This window comes from Bos indicus, chromosome 11 (assembly GCF_029378745.1).
Source record: "Bos indicus isolate NIAB-ARS_2022 breed Sahiwal x Tharparkar chromosome 11, NIAB-ARS_B.indTharparkar_mat_pri_1.0, whole genome shotgun sequence".
Classification (NCBI taxonomy): Eukaryota; Metazoa; Chordata; class Mammalia; order Artiodactyla; family Bovidae; genus Bos; species Bos indicus.
This window is the reverse complement of record NC_091770.1, coordinates 66,275,484-66,300,795: the sequence shown is the minus strand read 5'-3', so window position 1 is coordinate 66,300,795 and position 25,312 is coordinate 66,275,484. Positions and strand designations below refer to the sequence as shown.

The window sequence follows — 25,312 nt, the reverse complement described above, 5'->3', positions numbered from 1 at the left end:
CTTGGTATCTCTAATTTCCTTGAAGAGATCTCTAATCTTTCCCATTCTGTTGTTTCCCTCTATTTCTTTGCATTGATCGCTGAGGAAGGCTTTCTTATGTCTCCTTGCTATTCTTTGGAACTCTGCATTCAGATGCTTATATCTTTCCTTTTCTCCTTTGCTTTTTGCTTCTCTTCTTTTCACAGCTATTTGTAAGGCCTCCTCAGACAGCCATTTTGCTTTTTTGCATTTCTTTTCCTTGGAGATGGTCTTGATCCCTGTCTCCTGTACAATGTCACGAACCTCTGTTCATAGTTCATCAGGCACTCTATCAGATCTAGTCCCTTAAATCTATTTCTCACTTCCACTGTATAATCATAAGGGATTTGATTTAAGTCGTACCTGAATGGTTTATTAGTTTCCCCTACTTTCTTCAATTTAAGTCTGAATTTGGCAATAAGGAGTTCATGATCTAAGCCACAATATCATGTTATGTTATGAGTCATGTTATAACTCTAACAATATATAAAATGTGTAATCTTTCGAGATAATTCAAAAGATAAATTGTTTAAAGAATGAATTGTTAGAACTGGCAATAAATGAAGAATTGAAGGATTTTGGAAATGTCATAATTTGTGTTAGCTAAAAATTAAAAATGAATATTCTTAGCTTGCATAAATTGATGTGAAAACTCTTTCTATCCCTATCAACTTATTTTTGTGAAACTAGTTTCCCTGCTGCTGTTGCTGCTTTTAAGTCGCCTCAGTCGTGTCCGACCCTGTGCGACCCCATAGACGGCAGCCCACCAGGCTCCCCTGTCCCTGGGATTCTCCAGGCAAGAACACTGGAGTGGGTTGCCATTTCCTTCTCCAATGCATGAAAGTGAAAAGTGAAAGTGAAGTCGCTCAGTTGTGTCTGACTCTTAGCGAACCCATGGACTGCAGCCTACCAGGCTCCTCCGTCCGTGGGATTTTCCAGGCAAGAGTACTGGAGTGGGGTGCCATTGCCTTTTCCAAGTTTCCCTACTGAGTGTAAAAACAAAACAGAGGAACAGTTTGGATACTCACCACCTTCAACCAGAAGCCTTTTTTTTTTTTTTTTTAATTACTCCCACTAGATTGGAATAACAATTCAGATGAAAGCTCATTTGCGACTTAAAAAACTTCAGATATTGATAAAAATCGTTTGTTCAAAGTGCTTTTATAGGCGTCTAAAATATGGAATCGCTATTTCATACATAAATTTGTTAATCATGATTGTGGAATAATGAAATCAGGAATGTAAGAATGAACAATACGAACCGTCTTCGCAATTCCCCCTAGGCCCGTTTGATTGTATTTGTTGAAATGTAGTTCTCTGTTTATTGAAATAATTTGAAGTCTGGGCTTGTATTTTGCCTATCTTTCCCCCACCCTCCGCAATTTTTCAAATAACTTATTTTTACTGTATTTTACAAAAGTATCTCTAGGCGATGGATGGATCGGAAATCCGTCCTCTCACCATGGATAACTTGGGAAGCTGCTGTTGAAGCTAATAGAGGTGGAAAATAGGAATGTAATATGCCCTGAAATGAGTTTCAGCAGACGTAAAATAAAAACCAGGAGAAAGCTTTAGTGACTAAAATTTTTTTTTTGGTTAAATTGGCTCAGCTTGTAATGTGGTATGCGTTGAAAGTGTTAGTCGCTCATAGCTGTCCGACTCTGTGACCCCATGGGCTATAGAGCCCCCTAAGCTCCTCTGTCCATGGAATTCTCAAAGCAAGAATACTGGAGTGGGTTGTCATTTCCTTTTCCAGGGGATCTTCCCCATCTAGGGATCCAACCAGGGTATCCTACGTTGCAGGCAGATTCTGTACGGTCTGAGCCACCAGGGATACAAATCTAGAAAAACGGACCGGCGCCCCGCAACCCCCAGCATACCCATTCCCTCCCACAGCTTCAGTCAGTGGGGCAGAGAAGATCGCCTTTGAGTGCAGAAGGGAAAGGGTTAAAGGGGTGTGGTGAGAAGCGTGAGGTCATCGGAGAGCGCCGCTCTCCACGGTCGCAGAGCTGGCGTGCCACTGACGTCACCATCGCCGACTGCTTTCCGGAAGGCAGACGTGGAAGGCCCGCGAGGTATTATTCTGAAGTGGGGTTGAAATTTTTCTCGTGCTTCTGTCTAAGTCCGCTTCTCCTGGGAGCCCCCAGTCACGCTCCCGCTGACTGTGAGGAGCGGGGCCGTGCTGCGTAGCCTTCCGCGAGTGCGAGTGTTGGGGTAACCTGCAATGGCGGTCCATTCCAGGACCCCCATTTCCGCTTTCTTAAGGCCGCTTGCTGACTTCGGCTTCTCTCGGCCCCTCTCGTTTCTTTGGGTCCGGCCTTTCGCTTTTCTTCGTCTGTTAGCTCCGCCTCTTAAGTATTGGTGGGCGGAGAAATTTAAAGCTCGTGACTTCTCCGTTAATTTTCTGGTGCTTTGAAACCTGATTGAGAGAGGAAGGCAGAAGTGGAAGATGTAGGAGAGTAGCTTTCCCTTGTCATCCGCCTTTATCATTTAGGTACATGATTATGCCCTGCCTGCTGCTGCGATATTAACCCACCTGAGATGGGAAGCTAATTTTGATCCTAAGTTGAAATCTAATGGAATCTTTTAACAGTGGTTTTTCTTTGTGGTCCAGGAATAGTGTGATTCAGATTTCTGTTTGAATGTATCTTTCGTGTCTTGCTGTTTGTTGACTGCAGTTCATTTTTGGCTTGATAAAGATGTCTCTGTCCCAATGAGATGTTTGCTGCCCATCTTGGACTATCTGATAGTAGAGTGACCGGAGACTTAGCCCAATGTTCACTTAGGATCCGAAAATAACCATAAATCCCTATTGAAACTCCGGGAACCGTTTGTGATTGATGGAAATGATATTTTTGAAAGAGAAAATAATGATAAGTGTGAACAGTGGTTTTTCAAAATAGTCAAGACAGTTTATATGTCATATCTCAGTGAGTGTTTCCAAACTGTTGACCTTGCAAATACGGCTCTAAGCAGACCCCAGTGGTTTGGGTGTTTGAATATTTTCACATTAGTAAAATAATAACTAATATTACTAATTAATATATTGAGTCCTGAGACAGGCATTGTTCTAAAAACTTTACCTGTATTGTTCATTTAACCTGCACAGTATACCTGAGATGAGAATCTTGTCATAAGCAAATTCCATAGTTTTGGAAGGTAATTTTGCTGCTTCACATGACTAATTTTGAAAACACTTCGAATGAAACTTTGGAATTAACAATAGAATTAATTTCATTGTAATCTGATTTAACTATTTGTCTCAATCTTAAGCAACATCTTTGTAATTTATATATTTTTTTCTGAGACCTCGGGATAATTTTGTTTTTAGAGGTTAGCATCTCTACCTTTTCTCTGGGATTTTACTCTAAATATGAAGGAAAGTTACAAGTGACACTAGCATGGACTGTCTGCTAAAGACAGTATTGTTGGAGAGGTCGTTGTATGGTCGTTTCACCGTTATTTTCTAAGGGAATGCTGTGCATCGGAGAAGGCGATGGCACCCCACTCCAGTACTCTTGCCTGGAAAATCCCATGGATGGAGGAGCCTGGTAGGCTGCAGTCCATGGGGTCGCTAAGAGTCGGACACGACTGAGCGACTTCACTTTCACTTTTCATTTTCATGCATTGGAGAAGGAGATGGCAACCCACTCCAGTGTTCTTGCCTGGAGACTCCCAGGGACGGGGGAGCCTGGTGGGCTGCCGTCTATGGGGTCGCGCAGAGTCGGACATGACTGAAGCGACTTAGCAGCAGCAATGCTATGCAAAAAAGTCATTATGTTAATAGAGTTCTGATGCAACATCTGCAGAGATCTCTCTAGTTTTCCCCCAAATAGTATATTGATTTGTTTCTGATTTAGTTCCTAATTGTATGTAACTCTGTTTGGCATAAGGATGGAAAGAGCCCTGGGATGTACATTATTGTATATCTTCTTTTGAATCCACATGGTGACTATCCTAATCTGGTATTGAGATTCTCCAAAATTTGGTTTCAGTTTACTTTCATTGTTTTTAGTTAGTGAATAGGTAGTTACCATATACTTAATACGTGGCAAGACTTTATGTTAATCATGTGGAGATACATTGGGAAATAACCAGTGGAGAGTTTTGAGCAGAGGAGTGATATGATCTGATTTAGGTATTTAACAGGCTCATTCTGCCTGCTGTGTTAGAGCAGCTTGTTGGAGAGAGGGGTAGGGCAAAGCCCGGAGACTAATCAGGAAGGTGTTGTAATAATTCACATAAGAAGATAGTGTCTTCACAGCTGAAAGAAGTCATTGGTGAGTAGCAGTTCAATTTTGGATGTACTTCATAGGTAAAGCTAACAGATTTGCTTATGGATTGAATGTGGATTGTAAAAGAGCTGTCCAGGTTTGGGACTTTGAGCAACCAGAAGGGTTAATTCCCGTTAACCGAGAAGTGGAGAACTATGAGAGCAGCAGGTTTGTGAGGTAGAATTGGGCGTTTATTATGATATGTTAAGTTTGAGATGTCTGTTAGTTATCCAAGTGGAGATGCTGTAGGCAGTTGAGGTCTGGAATTCAGTGGGGAAGTCATTAGTGGAAAAGGTCAGTTGGGAGTAGTGATATGGTATTTAAAATTGGGAGACTAGAGGCAGTTGCGGAAGGACTGTAAACAGAAAAGCAGTAGACTCGAGTCCTGAGGCATTTTGGCCTTTATAGGTTTGGGGCGATAAGGACCCAACAAAGTAGACAGAAAGAACAGCCATCTGAGGACAAGGACAGTTTTGAGAGTCTATTGTTGTGGATTGGCACTCCACTCCAGTACTCTTGCCTGGAAAATCCCATGGATGGAGGAGCCTGGTAGGCTGCAGTCCATGGGGTCGCTGAGTCGGATACGACTGAGCGACGTCCCTTTCACTTTTCACTTTCATGCATTGGAGAAGGAAATGGCAACCCACTCCAGTGTTCTTTCCTGGAAAATCCCAGGGACGGGGGAGCCTGGTGGGCTGCCGTCTGTGGGGTCGCACAGAGTCGGACACGACTGAAGTGACTTAGTAGTAGTAGTAGTAGTGTTGTGGAATTCAGGGTGAAGTAATGTGTTTACTGTTGTCAGATGCAAGTTATGGATCAGATAAGTGAGGATTGACATTTTCAGGTTTATCTTGATAAACATGAGAAGGAGTGTTATTGATGGATAAAGGACAACAGTATGGTAAATGTTAGGACAAAAAGGAAGAAGAGACTACTTTGGCTTGGGAGATATGGAAGCCTTTATAGAGAAGAGGGCATTTGACATGGGTTTTAAACGATTAATAGGTTTTATTAGGCCCAGAAGACAGGGGAGGAATCGGGAGGAGGTATTCCAAGCAGAGGAAGAAGCCTTACTTCTCTCCCTTCAAGGCCACACCTCCCAGTCAGCTGTTAAAGATACTTTTGCAAGTCCTTTCTCTCGGGCCCATTAGCCAGTACCTCATTTTGGATTACCATTCTTGCTCCAGGCCCACTGAACCCTGCTAAATAAATTCACAAAAGACCCAAATTAATGCTACCCTACTTCAACTGGGTCCTTTGTCGGTTGCCTGACAGTTGCTTTATTTATCCCTATTTTTTTCCCGGGTGGCTCAGTAGTAAAGAATCTGCCTGCCAATACAGGGGACTCAGGTTCGATCCCTGGGTCAGGAAGCTCCCCTGGAGGAGGAAATGGCATAATCCCATGCCATTCTTGCTGGGATAATCCCATGGACAGAGGAGCCTGACTGGCTGTAGTCCATGGGCTTGTAAAGAATTGGGCATGACTGAACACATATGCACAAACATTTGTGCATGAACACACGAACTCTCTTCCCACCACATACTCCTCAATGCTATGTAACTGTATAACATTTACTTAGCATTGACTACGGGCTTCTCTGGTAGTTCAGGTGATAAAGAATCCGCCTGCAATGCAGGAGACCCTTGTTTGATTCCTGGGGAGCAGGCTAGACAGGGTGGTGGCCGGGAGTCCCCCAACAACTCAGGGAGGAGTTTCTACAGAGAACGAGGCTAGAAAGGCTCTTGTACCTTGAAAACGGAGAAAGTGGTCTTATGGTAGCTAGAAAATTTAGGTGTAGGGAAGGCAATCCATTCATATGGTTCTTTGAATATAACAGAGCTAAAGAACGTAGGTTTGATTGTAATTGCTAAGCTGGGTGGAAATGACATTTTATCTGGCATATTTGCGACTAAAGTAAAATCAGAATTTCAGATAGTTGAAATTTTTGTTTATATACGTATGTACTATTGCATTACAGATATTATTTAGGAATCTTAATTCTGAGAGTATAACATAAAATGTGCTCCTTCACCGTACTCCTTTGTTTTCCCAGAAATAACCCTAGTTAAGGGTCTCTTATGTATTTTTAAAGAAATTTACATAAAGAACTATACCTCCACACTCATTTCTTTTTAAAAACAAGTGGGTTGTACTATAAATGCTGTTCTTCAATTTTTGCTCACTTAATGTATTTCAGGAATTGAAGCTCTGCTTATTTTTTTCTGCTACACAGTATTTCATTGAAGGAATATTTCATAAGTTATGTAGCCAGTTCTCCTAATGAGCATGGAAGTTGTTTCTTGCTTTAAAGTGTATTTTAAGAAGTGTTGCAGTGGACATCCTTAAACGTTACCTTGTGTGAAAATGTACATTTTCAGAAGTAAAATTGCTGGGTCAAAGACTTTGTGCATATACAATTTTAAAGCATAGTGCCAAATTTGCCCTCCAAAATGGTTGGTTTACACTCCAATTAATAGTGAATGAGAGGCTGTTTCTCCTCACCTTTGCCCATATTAAGTACTATCAATCTTCTTGATTTTTGCTTGTTTGACAGGTGAAAAATGGCATCTTGTTCTGGTGATTTATGTTTCTTTAATTATGAGTAAGATTGAGTAGCTTTGTGTATGCCTCTTGGTCATCTGGATTCCTTTATATGTGAACTGCTGATTTTCTTTGTTCATTTTTCTTTTGGGTTGAAGGTTTTTTTTCCCCCTATTTTATTTATTTTTGTTGGAGTATAGTTGCTTTAAAATTGCAAGTATTCTTGTGTGTTGTTGATTTGCAGAGGCTTCTTTTATCTGTCTTTATGTTGCATATATTTTCCCCTAGTTTTTCATTTGACTGTAGGCTTGGTTTGTTTATTTTTGCATGCATACATTTTTGTAAGGGCCAGGTAAAATGTAAGCTGAGTCGCTTCAGTCGTGTCTGACTCCGTGCCACCCCATAGACGGCAGCCCAGCAGGCTCCCCCGTCCCTGGGATTCTCCAGGCAAGAACACTGGAGTGGGTTGCCATTTCCTTCTCCAATACATGAAAGTGAAAAGTGAAATTGAAGTTGCTCAGTCGTGTCCTACTCTGTGCGACCGCATAGACGGCAGCCCACCAGGCTCCTCCGTCCGTGGGATTTTCCAGGCAAGAGTACTGGAGTAGGGTGCCATTGCCTTCTCCGAAAATGTAAGGCATCAGGGTTTTTTTAAGAAGGAAATTTGTGACATTATGGAAGTAATAGATACTGGAACAAAGCCTTTGTTGGAAATGTTAGTAATATAAACCTTATTTGAGGCCACTGGCTCTGTCTTATTTTTGTAAGTTGTTCGGCAACTATCACAGCTGGTGAACACCCAGTAACCTATGTTCCCCTGACCCCAGATTATATTTGGAGTTGGAATGAGATTGTAGTCGAGTATTCTAGACTATACTTTCTATGTAGGTGTTCCCCAATTTATGGACTAGGTTATATTCAAAAAGTTGATTGATGGGTTGACTATCTAATATTTCTAATAGGAATATTGTACATGGGTTATCTTTGTTCTCAAAGCATGATTAATTTGTGAAGACCAGCTTTTTTTTTTTTATTAAGGTAAATTCAACATGTTCTATAATTTTACCCTATATACATTAGTGTGTTTGTGTGTGTGTGTTTGACTCTTTGCGACCCCTTGGACTGTAGCCTGCCAGACTCTCCTGTCCATGGGATTTTCCAGGCAGGAATACTGGCGTGAGTTGCTGTTTCCTCCTCCAGGGAATCTTCCTGACCCAGGGATCAAACCTGCATCTTGCATTGCAGTCGGATTCTTTACCACTGCACTCATGTGTATCAGTGTTCATTCTTAAGTGATAGGAGTATTTTCTTATGTAACTGTGAAGCCATTTTTATAGCTGAATTCTAATTTCATAGCAACATTCTCAATTTCTTAGTGTCATCCAATACCTGATCCAGATTCAGGATTCTTTCTTTCAAAGATATCTTTTTACACTCAGTTTATTTGAATCAAGATCCAAACAAGGTCTGCGCATTCCATTTGATTGTTAGATCTAAAGGTAGATCTCTTCTTTCTCTCCCTGCTCTCCCTTTTCTTAGTTTTTCTTCATGCCATTTACCTGTTATGGAAATCAGGTCAGTTTTCCTGTACAATATTTCTCATTCCAGATTTGTGTATTTGCTTTCTTGTGACCTTGTCTATCTTCCATATTTCCTATAAATTGGAAGTTAGCTCCACAGGCTCAATTATATTCAGATTCAGCTTTTCTGAGGGGAATCGGAAATGCTACACAGATGGAGCTGTGTTTGTCACATTGCTTCACATCAGGAGGTTCATGATATGTTTATGTCCTACTTGGAGTGGTGCAGACTCATCCGTGGGTTCAGGTAAGCAGTAAGCAGAAGCTTACTCTTCTGCTGTAAGCTTCCCCTTTTATCTGTGATCATTACCTGAATCAGTAATTTCAGTAGGGGTTACAAAATGATGATTTTTTTTTTTAAGTTACCATTTCTTCCACATTTGTTAACTGGAATTTGAACTCTAGTTTTGTTACTTGGGTACCTAATGGTCATCAATAACGTGGCTATTGTGGAAAAATGGTGTCAGAGCAGCAGTTTGTGATGCCAGGAATATACCTTTCCTGGCTGTAGGTCTGGAGGCTTACAGCAGTGGATGGTCTTTTGATGCATCAGCTTGGCTAGGCTGCAGCCCCCAGACATTCAGTCCAGCACCACACTAGGTATTGCTCTGAAGGTATTCGTAGATATAAGTGAAATACACAAACAGTTGACTTTAGGGAGATTATTCTAGATAATCTGAGTGGGCTTGATCCAGTTAATTGGAAGGCTTTAGAAGCAGAGCTGAGGCTTCCTTGACGAAAAAGTTCCACCTGTGGACAGCAGTTTTGGCTTGCAGCCAAGGGTTCCAGCATGTTCTTTCTTGCTTGCCTGCCCTGCAGATTTCAGTGTTACTTAGCCAGCGTCCACAATTGCATGAGCCAGTTTCTTGCAGTACATCTCTTCAAGCTACCTCCGAATGGTTCTGCTGCTGTGGTTGAACCCCAGCTGGTACTGGGAACCACTTCCTCAGCTCTCCTGTTCTCTGACAGTTGGGTGAGGTGTAGTGGCAGAGGTCAGAGAAGCCCCTTTTGTTTAGGGTGACCCTATGATTTGTTGCTCAAACTGGGACTTCTGAGAGAGAAATAGAGAGCAGAGTAGATGGTGAGCTGAAACAGCAGGCATAAACGAGGACTGTCTTGGGCGAGGTGGGACATAAAGCCATTCTGGTGACACATCAGTATGACAGCGCCTCCTCAGGGAGCCTGTAGTCAAAGGGGAGTTAAGTAAATCAACACGTGTCACCAGATCGCGTTTTAGGTGACATGACAACTTGTAGTTGTGCTCACCTAGACAGAATGGAAGGATGTCACTCAGAGAAGTCTTATCCACTAAAGGAAACCTGATCTTACCTGCAAAGGTTAGTACAGAGTGAAGTGGGAAGGGTGGTTCCTGTGTCGAGAACCAGATGGGCAAAGAATATTTGGAAAGCTGCCATGGTGGCTATAGCCGTAGGATTGTAAGAGGGGAGAAATGAAAGATGAGGCTAGTGAGACAAATAGGGGCCACTGGAAATCAGCTTGACATCCATACAAGAGGTTTGGAGTTTATCTTCAGGGTAGCCGGGAGCTAAGGCAGCATTTGAAGTAGGGGTGTACCATGACCAGACTGTCGTTACAGAAAAGTCATGTTTTGTAGTATCTTTTAATTGAGAGTGGAGAAAAACTGACAGGAGGGAGACTACTTTAAATGACTTAGTGAAATTTAGTGAGAATGGAGGAGAGCTTGTGGCTCAAGGAGATTAAGAGGCCGAACTGATAGGACTGGTGGGACTGGGACCTGAGGACGGGGTGCGGGACGACTCCCAGGTTCCTGGCTGCACTGAGCTCCCTGAAGCAGAGGGTGGAGGGGGGAGAGTAGGGATGGTGTCCTGTCCCCTTCCTCTTCTCTGGTGGTGTTGCGGCTCTCATCACTGGCAGGGAGGGGAGGGAAGGAATGGCAGTTCCATCCTGTAGGGGTTGCTGGTAGGGATTCTCCCCTCTGTCCTTGCGTCTCTGCCAGGCATTCCTGAGAGATGGAGAGAGGCAGCTTCTCTCTGGCTCTTTTCCACTTTCTCTACCTCTGCGGTCGACACTTTAGAAGGAAGGTGGAGGGGTGAGGAATGCCTTTGGCACCAGGCAGAGTGAGGAGCAGTGGGTGAGTTCTCTTTTTCTTCTCTTCTTTGGAGTTTTACCATGCACAATCTTGGGCAAGTTGCGTGTGGTTCCATTTGTAGTCTGTGAGGAGTAAATGAAGAAATGTGTGTGGATGCTTAGAGTAATGCCTGGTTCACAGGCAGTGGAGTTCAGATGTTGGCTATTGCTCCTGATAGTGTCCATTCACAGCTTCATCGTGGCATCCGAGTAACAAAGGGGACAGAGGGCAGTGACTGCAGCTCCTTCCTTGCAGTGCTTCCTGTGGAAGGAGCAGATACTCGGGAACTGTCTGTGTAAAATGTTTGAAGAAATTTTTTGAATTGGAGGTAATTTCTGGTACTAGAACAGTCTTTATTTTCCAGTCTACATTGCCTTTGTTTTTTAGTTAGGAAAAAGGCAAGTGGTTTGGTTCAGATTTAATGAGAGTCATTATTCTTACTTACTGCCTTGCTTTTAGTGTTCACCCTAACCCATTTCAACAATAAATAACTACTTGCTTATTGGGGCTTAGGGACAGGGAATAATTGCAGGAAAAAGTCTCCGTCATGATTCTTGAGGGGAAATCTTTTCTAACAGAAAAATCGGATGAAAAATTTCACATTTAAATAAAGGTCTTGTGTTTTTTATTCTTACAGTATTTGTTAAAAACCAAAATACATTATTAAAGTTTGCCTTTTAAAATTTAATGATTGTTTATTTTTATTATGATTTTAATACATGCTTTTTGAAATAAAATTTAAACAATGACGAATGAAGAGTGAATAACATGAGTCTGCGTTGATCCCATTCCCTAATTCCTGCCCCTTCGGAGAGAGAATGTCTGATTTTATGTGTCTCCTTCCAGAGGTTTTTCAACACTTGTTGTTGTTGTTCAGTCACTAAGTCATGTTCGACTCTTTGCCTCTCCGTGGACTGCAGCACACCAGTCCTTCACCGTCTCCAGAGGTTTGCTCAAATTGACATCCATTGAATCAGTAATGCTTTCTAACCATCTCATCCTCTGCCACCCCCTTCTTTTGCCTTCCATCTTTCCCAGCATCAGGGTCTTTTCCAGTGAGTCAGCTCCTCACATCAGGTGGCCAAAGTATTGGAGCTTCAACTTCAGCATCAGTCCTTCCAGTGAATATTTAGGGTTGATTTCCTATAGGCTTGACTGACTTGATCTCCTTGCTGTCCAAAGGACTCTCAAGAGTCTTCTTGAGCACCACACATCTACATATATATAATGGCATCTGTGTTATGTGTTATATACTATGTTCTATGACTTTTTTCACCACTAACTGTGTATTACTATATAAAGATTGGGAGAAGGAAATGGCAGCCCACTCCAGTGTTCTTGCCTGGAGAATCCCAGGGACAGAGGAGCCTGGTGGGCTGCCATCAATGGGGTCGCACAGCGTTGGACATGACTGAAGTGACCTAGCAGCAGCAGCAGCATATAAAGATTAACTTCTTTATTTTTACTATTATCTTGGATAGATGTGGTGTAATTCACTTAACTGTTCGCCTGTTAATGACTATTTAGATTATTTCTTAGTTTTTGTTCTATATAGTTTCTTCATTCAACAAATGTGTATTGACTGCCTGGCAGTGAACAAGACACAAAAATTCCTGCTCTCATGTGTCAATGTTTACTGTCTTTTGGAGGTAGACAGACAATAAATGAAATATGTCAGATGCTGTTGAGGACTGTAGGAGAAGGAGATAGGAAGCTCTGGAATGAGAGGAGGGGTGTGCATTTTAGATAGGGTGGTCAGGAAAGCTTTACGAGTACACAGCATTTGAGTAGAGATGTAACAAAGGTGAAGTCGTGAGCTCTGAAGCCACTGGTTCCGGAGAAATGTTTCTAGGAAGGAGAGGAGTCCAAAGGCTCTGAAGTAGGGGTGAGCCTGATAAGAGGAGCAGTGAGGCCTTCATGGCTGAAGTGGAGTGAGCTGGGGCAGAGTGAGAGGAGATAAGGTCACAGAAGAAGTAGCAGAGAGTCAGGACTTTTTCAGTCTCTTCCTGAGTGAAGCAGCAAGCCTTTAAAGGTTTCCAAGCAGAGGCTTGTGGGAGTCTGACTTAGATTTGGGATGATCATTTGCTTTCATTTGCTTTCTTGATAGTAAACTGTTGGAATAGAAACAAGGAGGCCATTTAGGAGGCTGTTGAAACAATCCCAGCAAGACACAATGATGGCTCAGACTAGTTTGGACCAGGGTGGAAGCAGTGAAGGTGGTAGGACGTGGTTAGATTCTGAATATGTTTTAAAGATAGGGTGGGAGAGGAGTCAAGGATCGTTCTGTAACTTTAGGCCTGAGCAGTTGAAAAGGTGGAGTTGCCATGAAATGGGGAAGACCGCAGTAAGCAAGATTAGTCTATTTTTTTTTTTAATTGAAGTATATGTGTGCTCAATTGCTTCAGTCGTGTCCACCTCTTTTGTGAGCCTTTCCAACTCTTTTGTGAGCTTATGGACTGTAGCCTGCCAGGCTGCTCTGTCCTTGGGATTCTCCAGCAAGAATACTGGAGTGGGTTGCCATGCCCTCTTCCAAGGGATCTTCCTGACCCCGGGATTGAACCCTCGTCTCCTGTGTCTCCTGCATTGCAGGTGGATTCTTTACCCACTGAGCCACCTGGTAGAGTTGATTTATATTGTAGTAGTTTCAGGTATATAGCAAAGTGATTTGATATGAGTTTGTTCTGAAAGGGAGATGGAATATGGACTTTAGCTAGAGGTGGGGATATGAAATAAAGGTGTTTGTTTCTTGTTTAAGATGGAGGATGAAAGGTTTTAAGTTGATGAGTAAGGACCCCACCAGGGAGAAAAACGGGTGAGAGGCAGAGTTCCCACTTGAAAAGTTTGAGGAGTCCATTTTAATAATTTTTTAATGCATGTATACAAGGATTTCTGTAGCGTGCTTTCTAAGGAGAATTTCCTGAGTCAAAGAGTGTGTGCATTTAAGAAATCTGTACCAATTTATATTCTGCCTCTAGGGTAAACCCTTGCTAATGCTGAACTTTGCCAGTCTTTAAAATTATTGCCGGTCTTCTGGGTGAGATTTTCATTATTTTAATCTTTTATGCTTTGTAGGAAGTTTTTATATCATCTAACTAATCTTTTGTTGTGTTTTGGCAAATATTATCTCTCAGACTATTTCTTGCCTTTTAACTTTGCTTAAGGTATGCTTTTACAATACAGATTTTTTTTTTTTCAGTTTTTATGTAGTTAAGTCTGTCAGCCATTTCCTTTTATAGCATTTGGGTTTCATTTGGATCATGTAAATATTTTATATAATCTTTAATACATTTATACAGAATTTGCCTTTAAATTCATCTGGAGTTTATTTTTGTGTATATCATAAAATAGGTATCTAAGTTTTCCATCTCTTTCTGTGTTCTTAAACAGTTATATACCATAAGAATTAACTGTTTTTTGAAGATTTGGAAGAAATTACCTGTAATATCTTCTAGACTTGGAACTTTTTAGGAGCATAGATTTTTGACTTCTTAAAAATTTTTTTGGTCTGTTAATGATCTGTTTGGTTTATATACTTCCTTTTAGGTTAGATTTGATAACTGGGTTCCCCCCCCACCCCGTACCTCATCCTTATTAGTCAGATTTTTCAAATTTATTGGTTTAAAATTCTGAGTAAAGAAAAATACCATCTTTGTATTTACGTCTTACACCTTTATCTGGACAGTAGATGCTGGAGCTGTCCTTTCACAGGTCTGGAGGTTGGCTCAGCTCCTTTCAGTCCTCGGGGCTCAGCTCTTACTGTCCTGCATCCTGTGTTTGTTCCTGGGCTCTCCTGTTTTGTTTGGAAGGGGTTGCATTCTCCTTGCTTCTGTTTCCTATCAGTCTAATCTCATTTGCTGTTAAGTTTATAAAAATGTCTGCTGTTGAGGTCTGCTGATGGATAGGTGCCCTTCTTTGTTCCAGCATTACTATGGATTTATTTTTGTATTTCTTCTGTCATCTTGGAGAGTTTTTGGGGGGGCGGGATGAGAGGCAAATCCATGGTTTTAGTTATTAGCCTTTTGAAATAGGAAGTCACAACTCTCTCCTGTGTGGTTTTCTTTTCTCATAGTCCTTTGTTTAATGGCTGTTTGCACAGTAGTTGATAGTAATTTTACAGCATGTGTAGTGATAGTCCCCTGGACTTCATCTTTTTTTTTTTTTTTTTTTTAAATTTTAAATGAAACCAGATGTCTCTGTGGACTTTATTTGTTGAATCGAAATGTTGATGTATTATGACTAAATAATCAAATAGTACTTTTAAAGCTTAAATGACATAGTCATAACATTTAGAACTATTAGGGACTTTACAGATCATTAGACCAACTGCCTTTTTTTATGAATGAGGTGTTTGGGGCCCAGAGAGATACTGTGATTTATCTAAGGTGACAAAAGCCAGTGACCGGGCAAGATGGAAAGCCTGAGTCTGTTTACTTCAAATTGGTTATGTTGTTTGCTATTTTACACATTCTTGATGTTCTCCTTAGTGATGTAATGAAGGAGGAATTTTCAGCTAATAAAATTTTTTTAACCTAAGGATGGTACATATGGCTTTGAATTGCTTCTGAAATTTGATCTTAGATAATGTTATTAACAACGATATTAACGATTGGAGAAGGAAATGGCAACCCACTCCAGGGTTCTTGCCTGGAGAATCCCAGGGACGGGGGAGCCTGGTGGGCTGCTGTCTATGGGGTTGCACAGAGTCGGACACGACTGAAGCGACTTAGCAGCAGCAACGATATTAAATACAGTGATGTGGAGTTTTCTTTTTCTCATATAGATATTAAATATTGTTATAATTTAAATATGAATTTTACAGAATGAGTTGTGAAGGTATGCTCTGGCCTAAATAAAAACTATATAGTTTATTTCTCCTAAGTTTCTTCTTTTCTGCTTATAGGCTTTATGTGATTTATGGCCTCTTGAATTTCATATTAATATTTTAAGCTTAAGGAATATGTATATATAAATATAGGCTTGAAAAGTGATTTTAGTGATAAATGATTGTAAGGTACTTCAGACCCAAGATTTCTAATTTTTTGGTTTAATATGCTGTTAGATCAATGCCTGAATTTAGAAGTGCTAAAATATATGTTTCCAAATAAAAAAGAGCTTTGCTTATCATTGTTTTCAATGAGCATTAGGGGGTAGGATATATTGACTTATCACACTTCCATTGCTTTGCTTAGTCTTTAACATCAGCCAGCCCTTGGCTTCCCTGGTGGCTCAGATGGTAAAGTGTCTGCCTGCAATGCAGGAGACCTGGGTTCTATCCCTGGGTCAGAAACATCTCCTGGAGAAGGAAATGGCAACCCACTCCAGTACTCTTGCCTGGAAAATTCCATGGACAGAGGAGCCTAGTAGGCTACAGCCCATGGGGTCGCAGAGTTGGACACGACTGAGCGACTTCAGTTTCTTTCTTTACTTTCTTTAACATCAACAAATTTTTTTAAAAATGTGATATAACATATTTGGTAGTCATGTCTCAGTTATTGAGAAGCATTGAGGGATTGATATGTGTAACATTAATGAACTTGGGTGGGTCCCTTCCTGGGACTCCTCTCTTTCCCCGCCCCGCCCCCGACCCCACCAAGCAACTTAAGACGAGGGTAAGTTTGAACATGGTTGCTCCAGAATTATATTCTAAGATTAGTTAAATTATCTTCAGATTTTAACTTTTAGAAGTTTTGAGACACATGATATGACCTATTGATTTTTTTAATAACCTAGCGAGCAATCTCTGTCTCCAATATGAATTTTAAGAATTTAATTTTTTTTCCAGTGGATCATAATGGCAGGTGAAGGAATTAATGAAGACTATCCAGTAGAAATTCATGAATATTTATCAACATTTGAGAATTCCATTGGTGCTGTGGATGAAATGCTGAAGACCATGATGTCTGTTTCTAGAAATGAGTTGTTGCAGAAGGTATTTTAAGTAATTTCTAAAAATGTAATTCCTAATACTGAGTGCTGTATTGTGAAACATCCAGAAGAAGAAACAGATATGTGATTTATGCCCCTTTCTCTCCTTTTTCCCCCTCTATGTTTTTAAGTATTTAGATATCTTTAGGGGAAAATACAACAAATCTCCAACCTTAGGAAATGCCTCCTAACTATATTTTTATTTTGACTTGGTTTTGAATTAAAAAAAGCACTCCCCACATTCTTTCTGACAGACTCTTATCTTTGACCTTTTAAGTATTACTATGATGTTATCAGGGTTTCTGGAAACTCTATAGGACAGAAAGAGTAAATTGACTTTGACAGTCTAAAACAAATCTCATTATGTTTCTTCTGTCTTTGGTATTGCCTAAGCATTTTAGCCTGCTTCTTATACATAAATGCATCATGTACAATGTTTATATTGACAAATTACTTTTGACATACAAAGCCCAGATTGTAACTCCTGAAATTAAAGTAATTCAAAAGAACTTTTTTTTTTGGTTTTGAATTTTACACATTCCTTGTTTAACTAAAGATGATACCCTGAAGTGAAAATTTGTGGGCAAAAATCACCAGTTAACAAAACTTTACTTTCTCAAATTATTTCCAGATTATTTGGTTATTGGATTATAGGAAGTGAAAAAAACATTTCTTTGATACATTGTGCTTGGTGAAAGTTTAAAATATTTGATGGTACTCAAAGTTTATATTTATTTTTTCTTTCTTTTTTTAAATAGTTGGACCCACTTGAACAGGCAAAAGTGGATTTAGTTTCTGCTTACACATTGAATTCAATGTTTTGGGGTACGTATATTACTTTGGAATTAATTACAAAGCAGATTATTTATTGTGTTAAAGGTGACATTTTAAAAATGCTAACAATTTATATACAATTATACTTTATGGCAGTTTTAACTGTCAAGTATTTATTTCTTTTAAATCAGAATACCAGATGCCTGTGAGCCACACATACATTTAGAATTACAAAGAGTTTGAATAATTTAAGATTTAATTAATCATTTGTGTGACGTTTCTTTTTTGTAACAAGTTTCTTTAATTAATGCCTTTATTAATATATACCCATTTCATTCCATGAAATCTTTCTCTTGTAGTTTATTTGGCAACTCAGGGAGTCAACCCCAAGGAACATCCAGTAAAGCAGGAACTGGTAAGATTGCTGTGGATTGATTTCTTTTATTTCACGTGTATTTCTGTTGTAGTGTTCTTGCAGTTAAAATTAGAGTACCTTTATCACCCTAATTGTGGAGAACAAAATTATTTAGGGTTGAAATTATGAAAGTGACCCAGATTTCATTGTGTCTTTAGTTTCTCTTTCTCTTCACCTTTGTCAGAGAATGGTGTTCCATATATTATATAAATCTCTGGATGGGAAAATGTTACGATTCTAGTAATTATTTATAACTTCTATATTATTTTTCCTATAAATTCTTGAAATCCTGTTCATCTCTACAACTGCCTTTTTTTAAAAAAAAAAAAAAACCCTTACACAATTCTTAAAAGTATATTCTAGTTGATTTACTAGCAAAGACGGGAAAGTTTCTCCTCCACCTTTTCAATTCTTCCATTAATTCATTTTCTCAGCAGTAAAGAATCCAGCTCAGCAACAAAGCTAAAAGCTTTTTTGGCACCAGTTGTGTGTGTACTGTCCAGTAATTCTGCGTTAGTGACATATTTACAACCTGTAATAAATCTTCAGGTTTGTCTTTGTATTCCATTTAGATGTATAAGTACAGTATATAAGGTCTGGTATCTTGGAGTTTTTGCTGACTTCAAAAATTAAATCATTCAGTTTGAAAGAAAAAATTTAGAAATCAAACTTAAGGTTACTGTCTTGACTTGGCTTTATGAATAAGAATGTTAATAAATTTATTCTTTGTGTTTATAAAATATAAGGTAAATATATATGTGAAATACACTTGACACTGTATTATTGTTCTAAAGTCTTAAGGTGGTTGATATGTATGTATTTTATAACTGAGTAAAGCACTTGGTCATTTATTAAAAAAAAAAAAAAAGAGTAAAGCCAGATATGTTGTCTTCAATTTTTAAATGTATAGACTGAGACCTTTTTTTCTTTTAAATTTCTTGGAGGAAAAGTAAAAAAGTAAATATTTTTTAAAATACAGAAATTGTGAAAAATACTTAAAGCAAAATATATAAAGCAATATGGTCCATAGATCTTGATTTGACAAATGAGATTGGCCTTAAATCATAGGAAGAATGCATTGTATCATCTGTGTTCAACTTTCTAATGTAGCCTTTACGTTTATAAAATTCCTCTTTTTTCTCTTAAAAACAAAGTTATTTGGAGTAGTTTAGTGCTTGATTCTGTCATCTGTCTTCTTTTTTCCTCAGAATCCACTTTATGGAGAAGTGCATTCATATTTTAGACAAGGGTTAACAAATGAACAGCATCCATAAACCTGTTCCCCTTTTCTGACTCTGTGACAGATGTCACTGATTGACACAGAGTTAGGGTGTGAGAGGAAGCCTGTTTGCTGTCTATATCATGAATGGGGAAAGGCATTGAAAATAGTCAATTCATTTATTCAAGAAATATCTGAGCGCCCACTAGAAGCCAGGCTTTATTTCCAAGCGAGATAGTTCCTCAGTGTATAAAGCCACCAAAATATCCCTGCCTTTGTGGCAGGTGCCACACTATCTAGTGGTGGGAAACAAACAAGCAACAAATAATACATATGTAAAGGCTTCCCTTGTGGCTCAGAGGTTAAAGCGTCTGCCTCCAAGGCGGGAGACCTGGGTTCGATCCCTGGGTCGGGAAGACCCCCTGGAGAAGGAAATGGCAACCTACTCCAGTATTCTTGCCTGGAGAATCCCATGGACGGAGGAGCCTGGTAGGCTACGGTCCATGGGGTCACAAAGAGTCAGACACGACTGAGCGACTTCACTTCACTCACTATGGATATATAGTATGTTAGAAAGTTATATTGTGGGAATAAGGAAAAAATAGCACAGGGTAAGGGGCATTGGAGTACTTGAGTAGGATTGCCATTTTCAGTCATTACTATTGAACTGTTAGCAAGGTGAACATTTGATGGGATTGGAAGGAAGAGAGGGTGTGGGTTTTTGAGGGATGATCAGTTTGGGCAGGGCTAGGCTGGGTGTGTGTTGTGAGGACTTTAACTCATGAGAGGGTTTTGAGTACAGTTGTTAGATTTTTAAACTTAAAAAATCCTAAGGTTCTGCATTTTTATGTGTATGTTTGTAAAACTATTTTGATAATTTAATGAAACTTGCTTTTAAGTGGTGATCAATCATTTACTATTTTGTGGCTCTCACACCTTTATTTCTCTAATTGAAGTAGGGAAATAAGCCTTTATTCTGATTAATGGCCTCAGAAGATTCAAAGTGGTACAGAAACCTAGTATGTTCTCACTGTGTAAAGTTTGATAACAGCTGTAGATTTCATTAGAAAATATCACGTTCTTATCAGTCAGATTGATGACATTGGCTAAAAAGATCTTATATTTTCACTCTACTTAGTTTAATTGCGACACTAGAAGGTAACAAAAAAACAAATAGTTAAAATGCTGCTGTAGCCATTTCCTGTTTCACATAATTTCTGGAGAATTTAGTTTGTATATTGTAAGCCTGTGAAAGTTCTATTTTAGATTATAGACTTCAGATACAAGGCAGTTAGTATATGGATTTAGGTAAATTAAAAAATTTAGTGTAACCACATATAAACAGTTCAGTGTTTATCTCTGTGGTGTCCAGGTTTTCCTCTTTTGAAACACTCAGAACACTTCTGAAATGACTTTCTAATGTCTGTGTTTCCCCTAGACTGAGACTTCAGGAGAACGTGGAGTGTGTTTATCCTGTTCACTTGGCACTTAACTAGCACCACTCAATAGGCAATAAATACACAGCTGTTGAATTTAACTGAGGTGTAGTATAATACAGCTTAGTGGTGGTGAACAGCTTGGTAAATCTATTGCCTTTCTTTTTTTTTCCTCTTATCTTTAAGGAGAGAATCAGAGTATACATGAACAGAGTCAAGGAAATAACAGACAAGAAAAAGGCTGGCAAGCTGGACAGGGGTGCGGCTTCAAGATTTGTAAAAAATGCCCTCTGGGAACCAAAACCTAAGAATGCATCCAAAGTTGCCAATAAAGGAAAAAGTAAAAATTAACCTTTCAGTTTCAATGTACACATATTTAAAAAGTACATAATTTTTATTGTTTTCCACAAAATGAATGATGATTATGTGGCACTGTAAGGTTTAAATGTATTCCTTACTGGAATCATGTACAAAACTTGCATTTGAAATTTGTAATGCTAAGAACTGTTTCCTCCAGAAAGATTGTTATCTTTATTGGTTTTCCTATAGAACACTATGAGGTTTTTAACATTGTAGTATGTGTGTGTGTGTATATATATATATATAAATATTTTATTTTGTATGGGAGTATAGCTGATTAATAGTGTGACAGTTTCAGGTGAACAGCGAAAGAACTCAGCCCTACATGTACATGTATCGATTCTCCCCAAACTCCTCTCCCATCCAGGCTGCCACATAACACTGAACGGAGTTCCATTTGCTACACAGTTGGTTATGCATTTTACATTTATGCATACATTTACAGCAGTGTGTACATGTAATCCCAAGCAAAATTGTAGTGTATTTTATATTTATACTTTACTGTCTCTTGACCAGACTCTGATTTGCTTAGGTCAGTCTTTCATGTGCCATTTTATAAGCAACTATGAAGTTTAAGTTAAATGTTCCTCATAAACATTTGTCTATTTCGATGAATAATGATTTTATGAAGTATGCCGAAGTTATAAATACATCTGTTCTCACTATATAATATTAAGAAAGAGTGAAATGACTTAAATGTCCATTTTTTTCTGTGTAGTTATTTCATTATGCTGTCATGATTTTGGGAATTACTGCTTTTTGTGATATTTGAAGTATGAAATTAAGACTTTAAGGTTATTCTTTAATTCTTGGCACTTTGCCACGATGTCCCATTTAAAGTAAAATACATTCTCATTAACTTTAGATAGGAAATGAGGTTGTATATTGATGGCTGAATTTTGGCATAATAGCTATACCCTATCAAAGCTGTTAATGCATGGCTGACCTGTTTTTTATTTTTCTCTTTTGCGTAAATTTTTCCTTGAAATCAGGAAGGTAGGTTTTAGAAGTCCTTAGAAATGGAGGAATTCATGAGCTTTTGTTCCTTGTGCATAGTGCCCTTAGTTCTCTTGGCCTCAATTTTTTCAGATGTTTTTAATATTTATGAGACTGTAACAAGTATGTACAAGTATTTTGGAACAACTTTGTATGTTACATAATGTCACTTAATCAGAGGAGGAATCTGAAGGAGAGTACATTTTATTTATATTCTGTTTTATTTTTCTGTAATATTTATTACTGAGAATTCTAAATATTAAAATTTTTAAAATATCTAAGCCCATGAATTTTAATTATATACCCTTAATGCTTTCAGTCTTTGAATTCACATCATTATGTATAGGAGTGCCAAATACAGCAAAGTACTTGTACTTTAATTTTTGAAAAAGAAGTTGTTAAAATTTTCTGTGTGATTAATTCTCCATAAGTAACCTTGAATAAATGGATTTCTTGATTTATGATAGCAGATATTGGAAATGGTCTTAAAATATAATGGATTTTGTAAAGCATGTTGAACTCTTTCTGTGACACATGAAGGAATCACTGATAGATGCAGAAAGTCTGGCTCAGATGTCAGGCAATTTTTGAAGTAGAAGCACGTTTATAGTTATTTCATTCCTTGTTTTACCTTTATCTCTTCTAAATTCCAGTTGTTTTTTTTTTTAAGTAAGTTCATGAGAGAAATAAACGTTATTAAGATCAAGTGTAGTGGCTTTGTTATTTATTGCAAAGAAGGTTATAACTTGCATTTCTTTATGTTTTCTCATTTCATCAAGAAAAAAAGATTAAATGAAAAATGTCATAGAGTTGCAGAAAATCATTGGCCAAATTATTGGGTTGTGAAAGTCCAGCTCTTCATTCTCTTGTATTTTTTTAACTATTTTATATTGAAGTATAGTTGACTAACAGTATTGTGATAGTTTCAGGTCTGCTTTTTATTCTCTTAAACTCGAGATTCTTTAGTGAATAATTCTTTTAAGTGTTTATCAGAAGTAAAAAAAAGCAGTTTAATTGTATTCCATTTTATTAGGTATGATTTTAAATACTATTTCTTAGCACATAGTAAAGAGCTGAATGATAGTAAGTGCATTGGGTTGCTTATTTTCTATTTATTCATTTCACAGATATTATACCTAATGACATTTGCATTGCTAAATACAGTGTTAGGTTCCAGATAAGACAACTCCAGCCTTTATTCTATTTTAAGAAAGTATTACAAAAAAACTAAATCTTTCATTAAATTCAGTTTTTCAGAGTTACTGGAAAATTTATGAGAAGTTGTGCTCATTAAACTAGTCAGAATCATAAAGGGTGATGGGTTGATCTATTTGACCATGAAACAGTTATTGTTAAAATAGTTTGTTCCAAATGACCGTCTGCTCTAAGTTTAGATGTTAATTACATCTTGTATTAATCTCTTTGGGAATTAACAAGTTGGAGAGGTTATAGCTATAGATATTTTTTAGATTAGAATTATGGACTGTTAATCTAATACTAAATAAGGAGATTTGGTCTTTTAATATTTTAAGTACAATTTTCTTCTTGTTCATGATTGCAAGATGGGAAGTCATTTTTGTAAAGTTGAATATGTTAAGAGGAATATTGAAGCTTGAATTATGGTTTACATTCCTGGAATTTAAGGTTATGTCAACTTGATTGGTTTTTAAGATACCCTGCAGATTAAAAAATTGTTCTACTTGGCAGTTAGAAATGGATTAGTGTTATTTCTAAATAAAACTTAAAAAATTGACTAGAAGTGTAGGAAGTACTTAAAAATGGACAGTATATTGAATACAGATACTTTTTCTCAGATATAGGTTATTGGATAAAAAGCTGTTTTAGGAAGCAGTTTATGATATAGTTAGACCATAGTTTTATGCATTTAAATTATCAGAAATTCTGGCTTTAGTGAGTGACATTAACTGAGAAAGGTTTGAATAGTGATTCTGAACTAAGTTTGGTAGATAAAGTGGAGAAGAAGAGGCACTGGCATCTCATTTTCTCACTTCATAGCATAGTTAGTAAACTTGCTCTGATAAAGATTCTTTAAACTGAATAGTAACCTATTTTATATAAATGTGATCTGAATGTACTTAACTAACATTTCCTTTTCCCTATATCCTGGTCTAAAATGTATCAGTTTTGGAAATACAAACCATATTTTGTTGATTTTTGTATATTAGCATTTTATAGTTGTCATTAACAATTATGTTAGGGGTAAAGTATACAGGGTTTTATTCTGTTTGTTTTATTTGATTAATTTGCTATTATGTTGCTTGTGAGTAGGATTTCAAGAAAATGCTTTGAATGATTTTGGTTTGCAGATTCATTTTCCCTTCAGAGAGCGGCCACCCTCTGACTTGACTTTTCAAGTGTTTATTTTATGGTATAATTTCAGTATAACTAGAAAGATTAGTTAAAGCTGTCCGGGAAAGGGAGTAGTTATAGTGATATCTATTGGCAATTGAGGCTTAATCTTAACTCTGTTACCTCCTACCGCCCCCCGCCTTAGGCCAGAAAGCAAAACCAGCCTAGCTCTTTATTACTCATCTGTTATAAAAGGTTGAGAAAAGATGCCAGTCCTCCCCCCGACTCCCCACCCCTGATAAACCTTGAAGTCTGGCAAATGTGTCATGGCAGAATAATTGCAGGTAAGATGTCAGTTTTGTAAAGTGATATATTTCAGATAGTACACAAAATTTGATGGCAGGAAAAATAAGCTTTCATAAATGAAACATTTAAGAGACTCTTTTTATTATTTACTTTCAGTTTAGTGTTGCCTTTAAGGTGTGCCATTTCAGTTTGGCAGCTACAATAAATGACTGAAGGAAATTGAAGATGATAATTCAGCATTTCAAGATGCTCCTGCTGAAGTGAATGTAGACCTGTCCAGGGCTTGAATTGAAAGTTTATAGTAATACAATATTTTAAAGCCAAGTACCCAGGAAATTCATGGTGATAGGATTTGAATGAGATGATTAGGAGAAATAGAAAAGAATTCCTTCACTTCCTTATTAGGTGGGTATTAGCTATTGAGAGGCTGTGTTGAAAAATGTTATTGTAAAAAGGATAGAGGCTTTTTATATGCAGTTTTCTATGGAATATAATTCATCGTGGACCTTGTCCAAAAATGTTTGGTTATTAAAATAACAAATGATTATAATAAGGAATCACTTCTGATTTAGTGTTATAGCATTTTGTTGCCTGTAGACCATGTTGTGCTGTATTTGGGTGGTACTGTTTCATTTAGTGACTTGATTTCTCTATTAACACATTCCTTATTTAAATTGAAATTATTTACCATACCTTTTCTGATCCTTCTTTGTTATTCTTCCCTTGAGAAGGTAATCATTATTAAAAGTATATAGAAACATTTGGGGTGCATGTTTTTTTTCAGATTACTGATTTAATTTTTTTCAAGTATAAAACCAGGAGTGGAATTGCTGGGTCGTATGGTTAGTTCCATTTTTAAGTTTTTCAATGTCTACAGCAGCATTGTTTACAATTGCCAAGGTATGGGAGGAACCTAAGTGTCTGTCAACAGATAAATGGATAAAGATGTGGTGTATGTATATACAACGAAATACTACTCAGCCATAAAAAGAATGAAATTTTGCCATTTGCAGCAAATGACGATTTAGAGGGTATTGAAGTGACTTA

The 25,312-nt window shown here is 38.0% G+C and overlaps 1 protein-coding gene across 3 annotated transcripts; it reads left to right on the top strand.

Annotated features, from left to right (window-relative positions):
- Positions 1-1,998: 1,998 nt before the first annotated feature.
- On the top strand, positions 1,999-22,355 carry C1D (C1D nuclear receptor corepressor). Of its 3 annotated transcripts, none has more exons than XM_070798891.1 (5): positions 1,999-2,093; positions 16,307-16,453; positions 17,208-17,274; positions 17,583-17,638; positions 20,480-22,355. In XM_070798891.1, the coding sequence occupies exons 2-5, from the start codon at positions 16,316-16,318 to the stop codon at positions 20,642-20,644; spliced, it is 426 nt and encodes a 141-aa protein (XP_070654992.1). In that variant the 5' UTR covers positions 1,999-2,093; positions 16,307-16,315; the 3' UTR covers positions 20,645-22,355. The 3 variants fall into 3 exon arrangements, with proteins under 3 accessions (XP_070654992.1, XP_070654993.1, XP_019825973.1); XM_070798892.1 differs by lacking the exon at positions 1,999-2,093 and adding an exon at positions 2,568-4,298; XM_019970414.2 differs by lacking the exon at positions 1,999-2,093 and adding an exon at positions 7,478-8,661.
- The last annotated feature ends 2,957 nt before the right edge of the window (positions 22,356-25,312 follow it).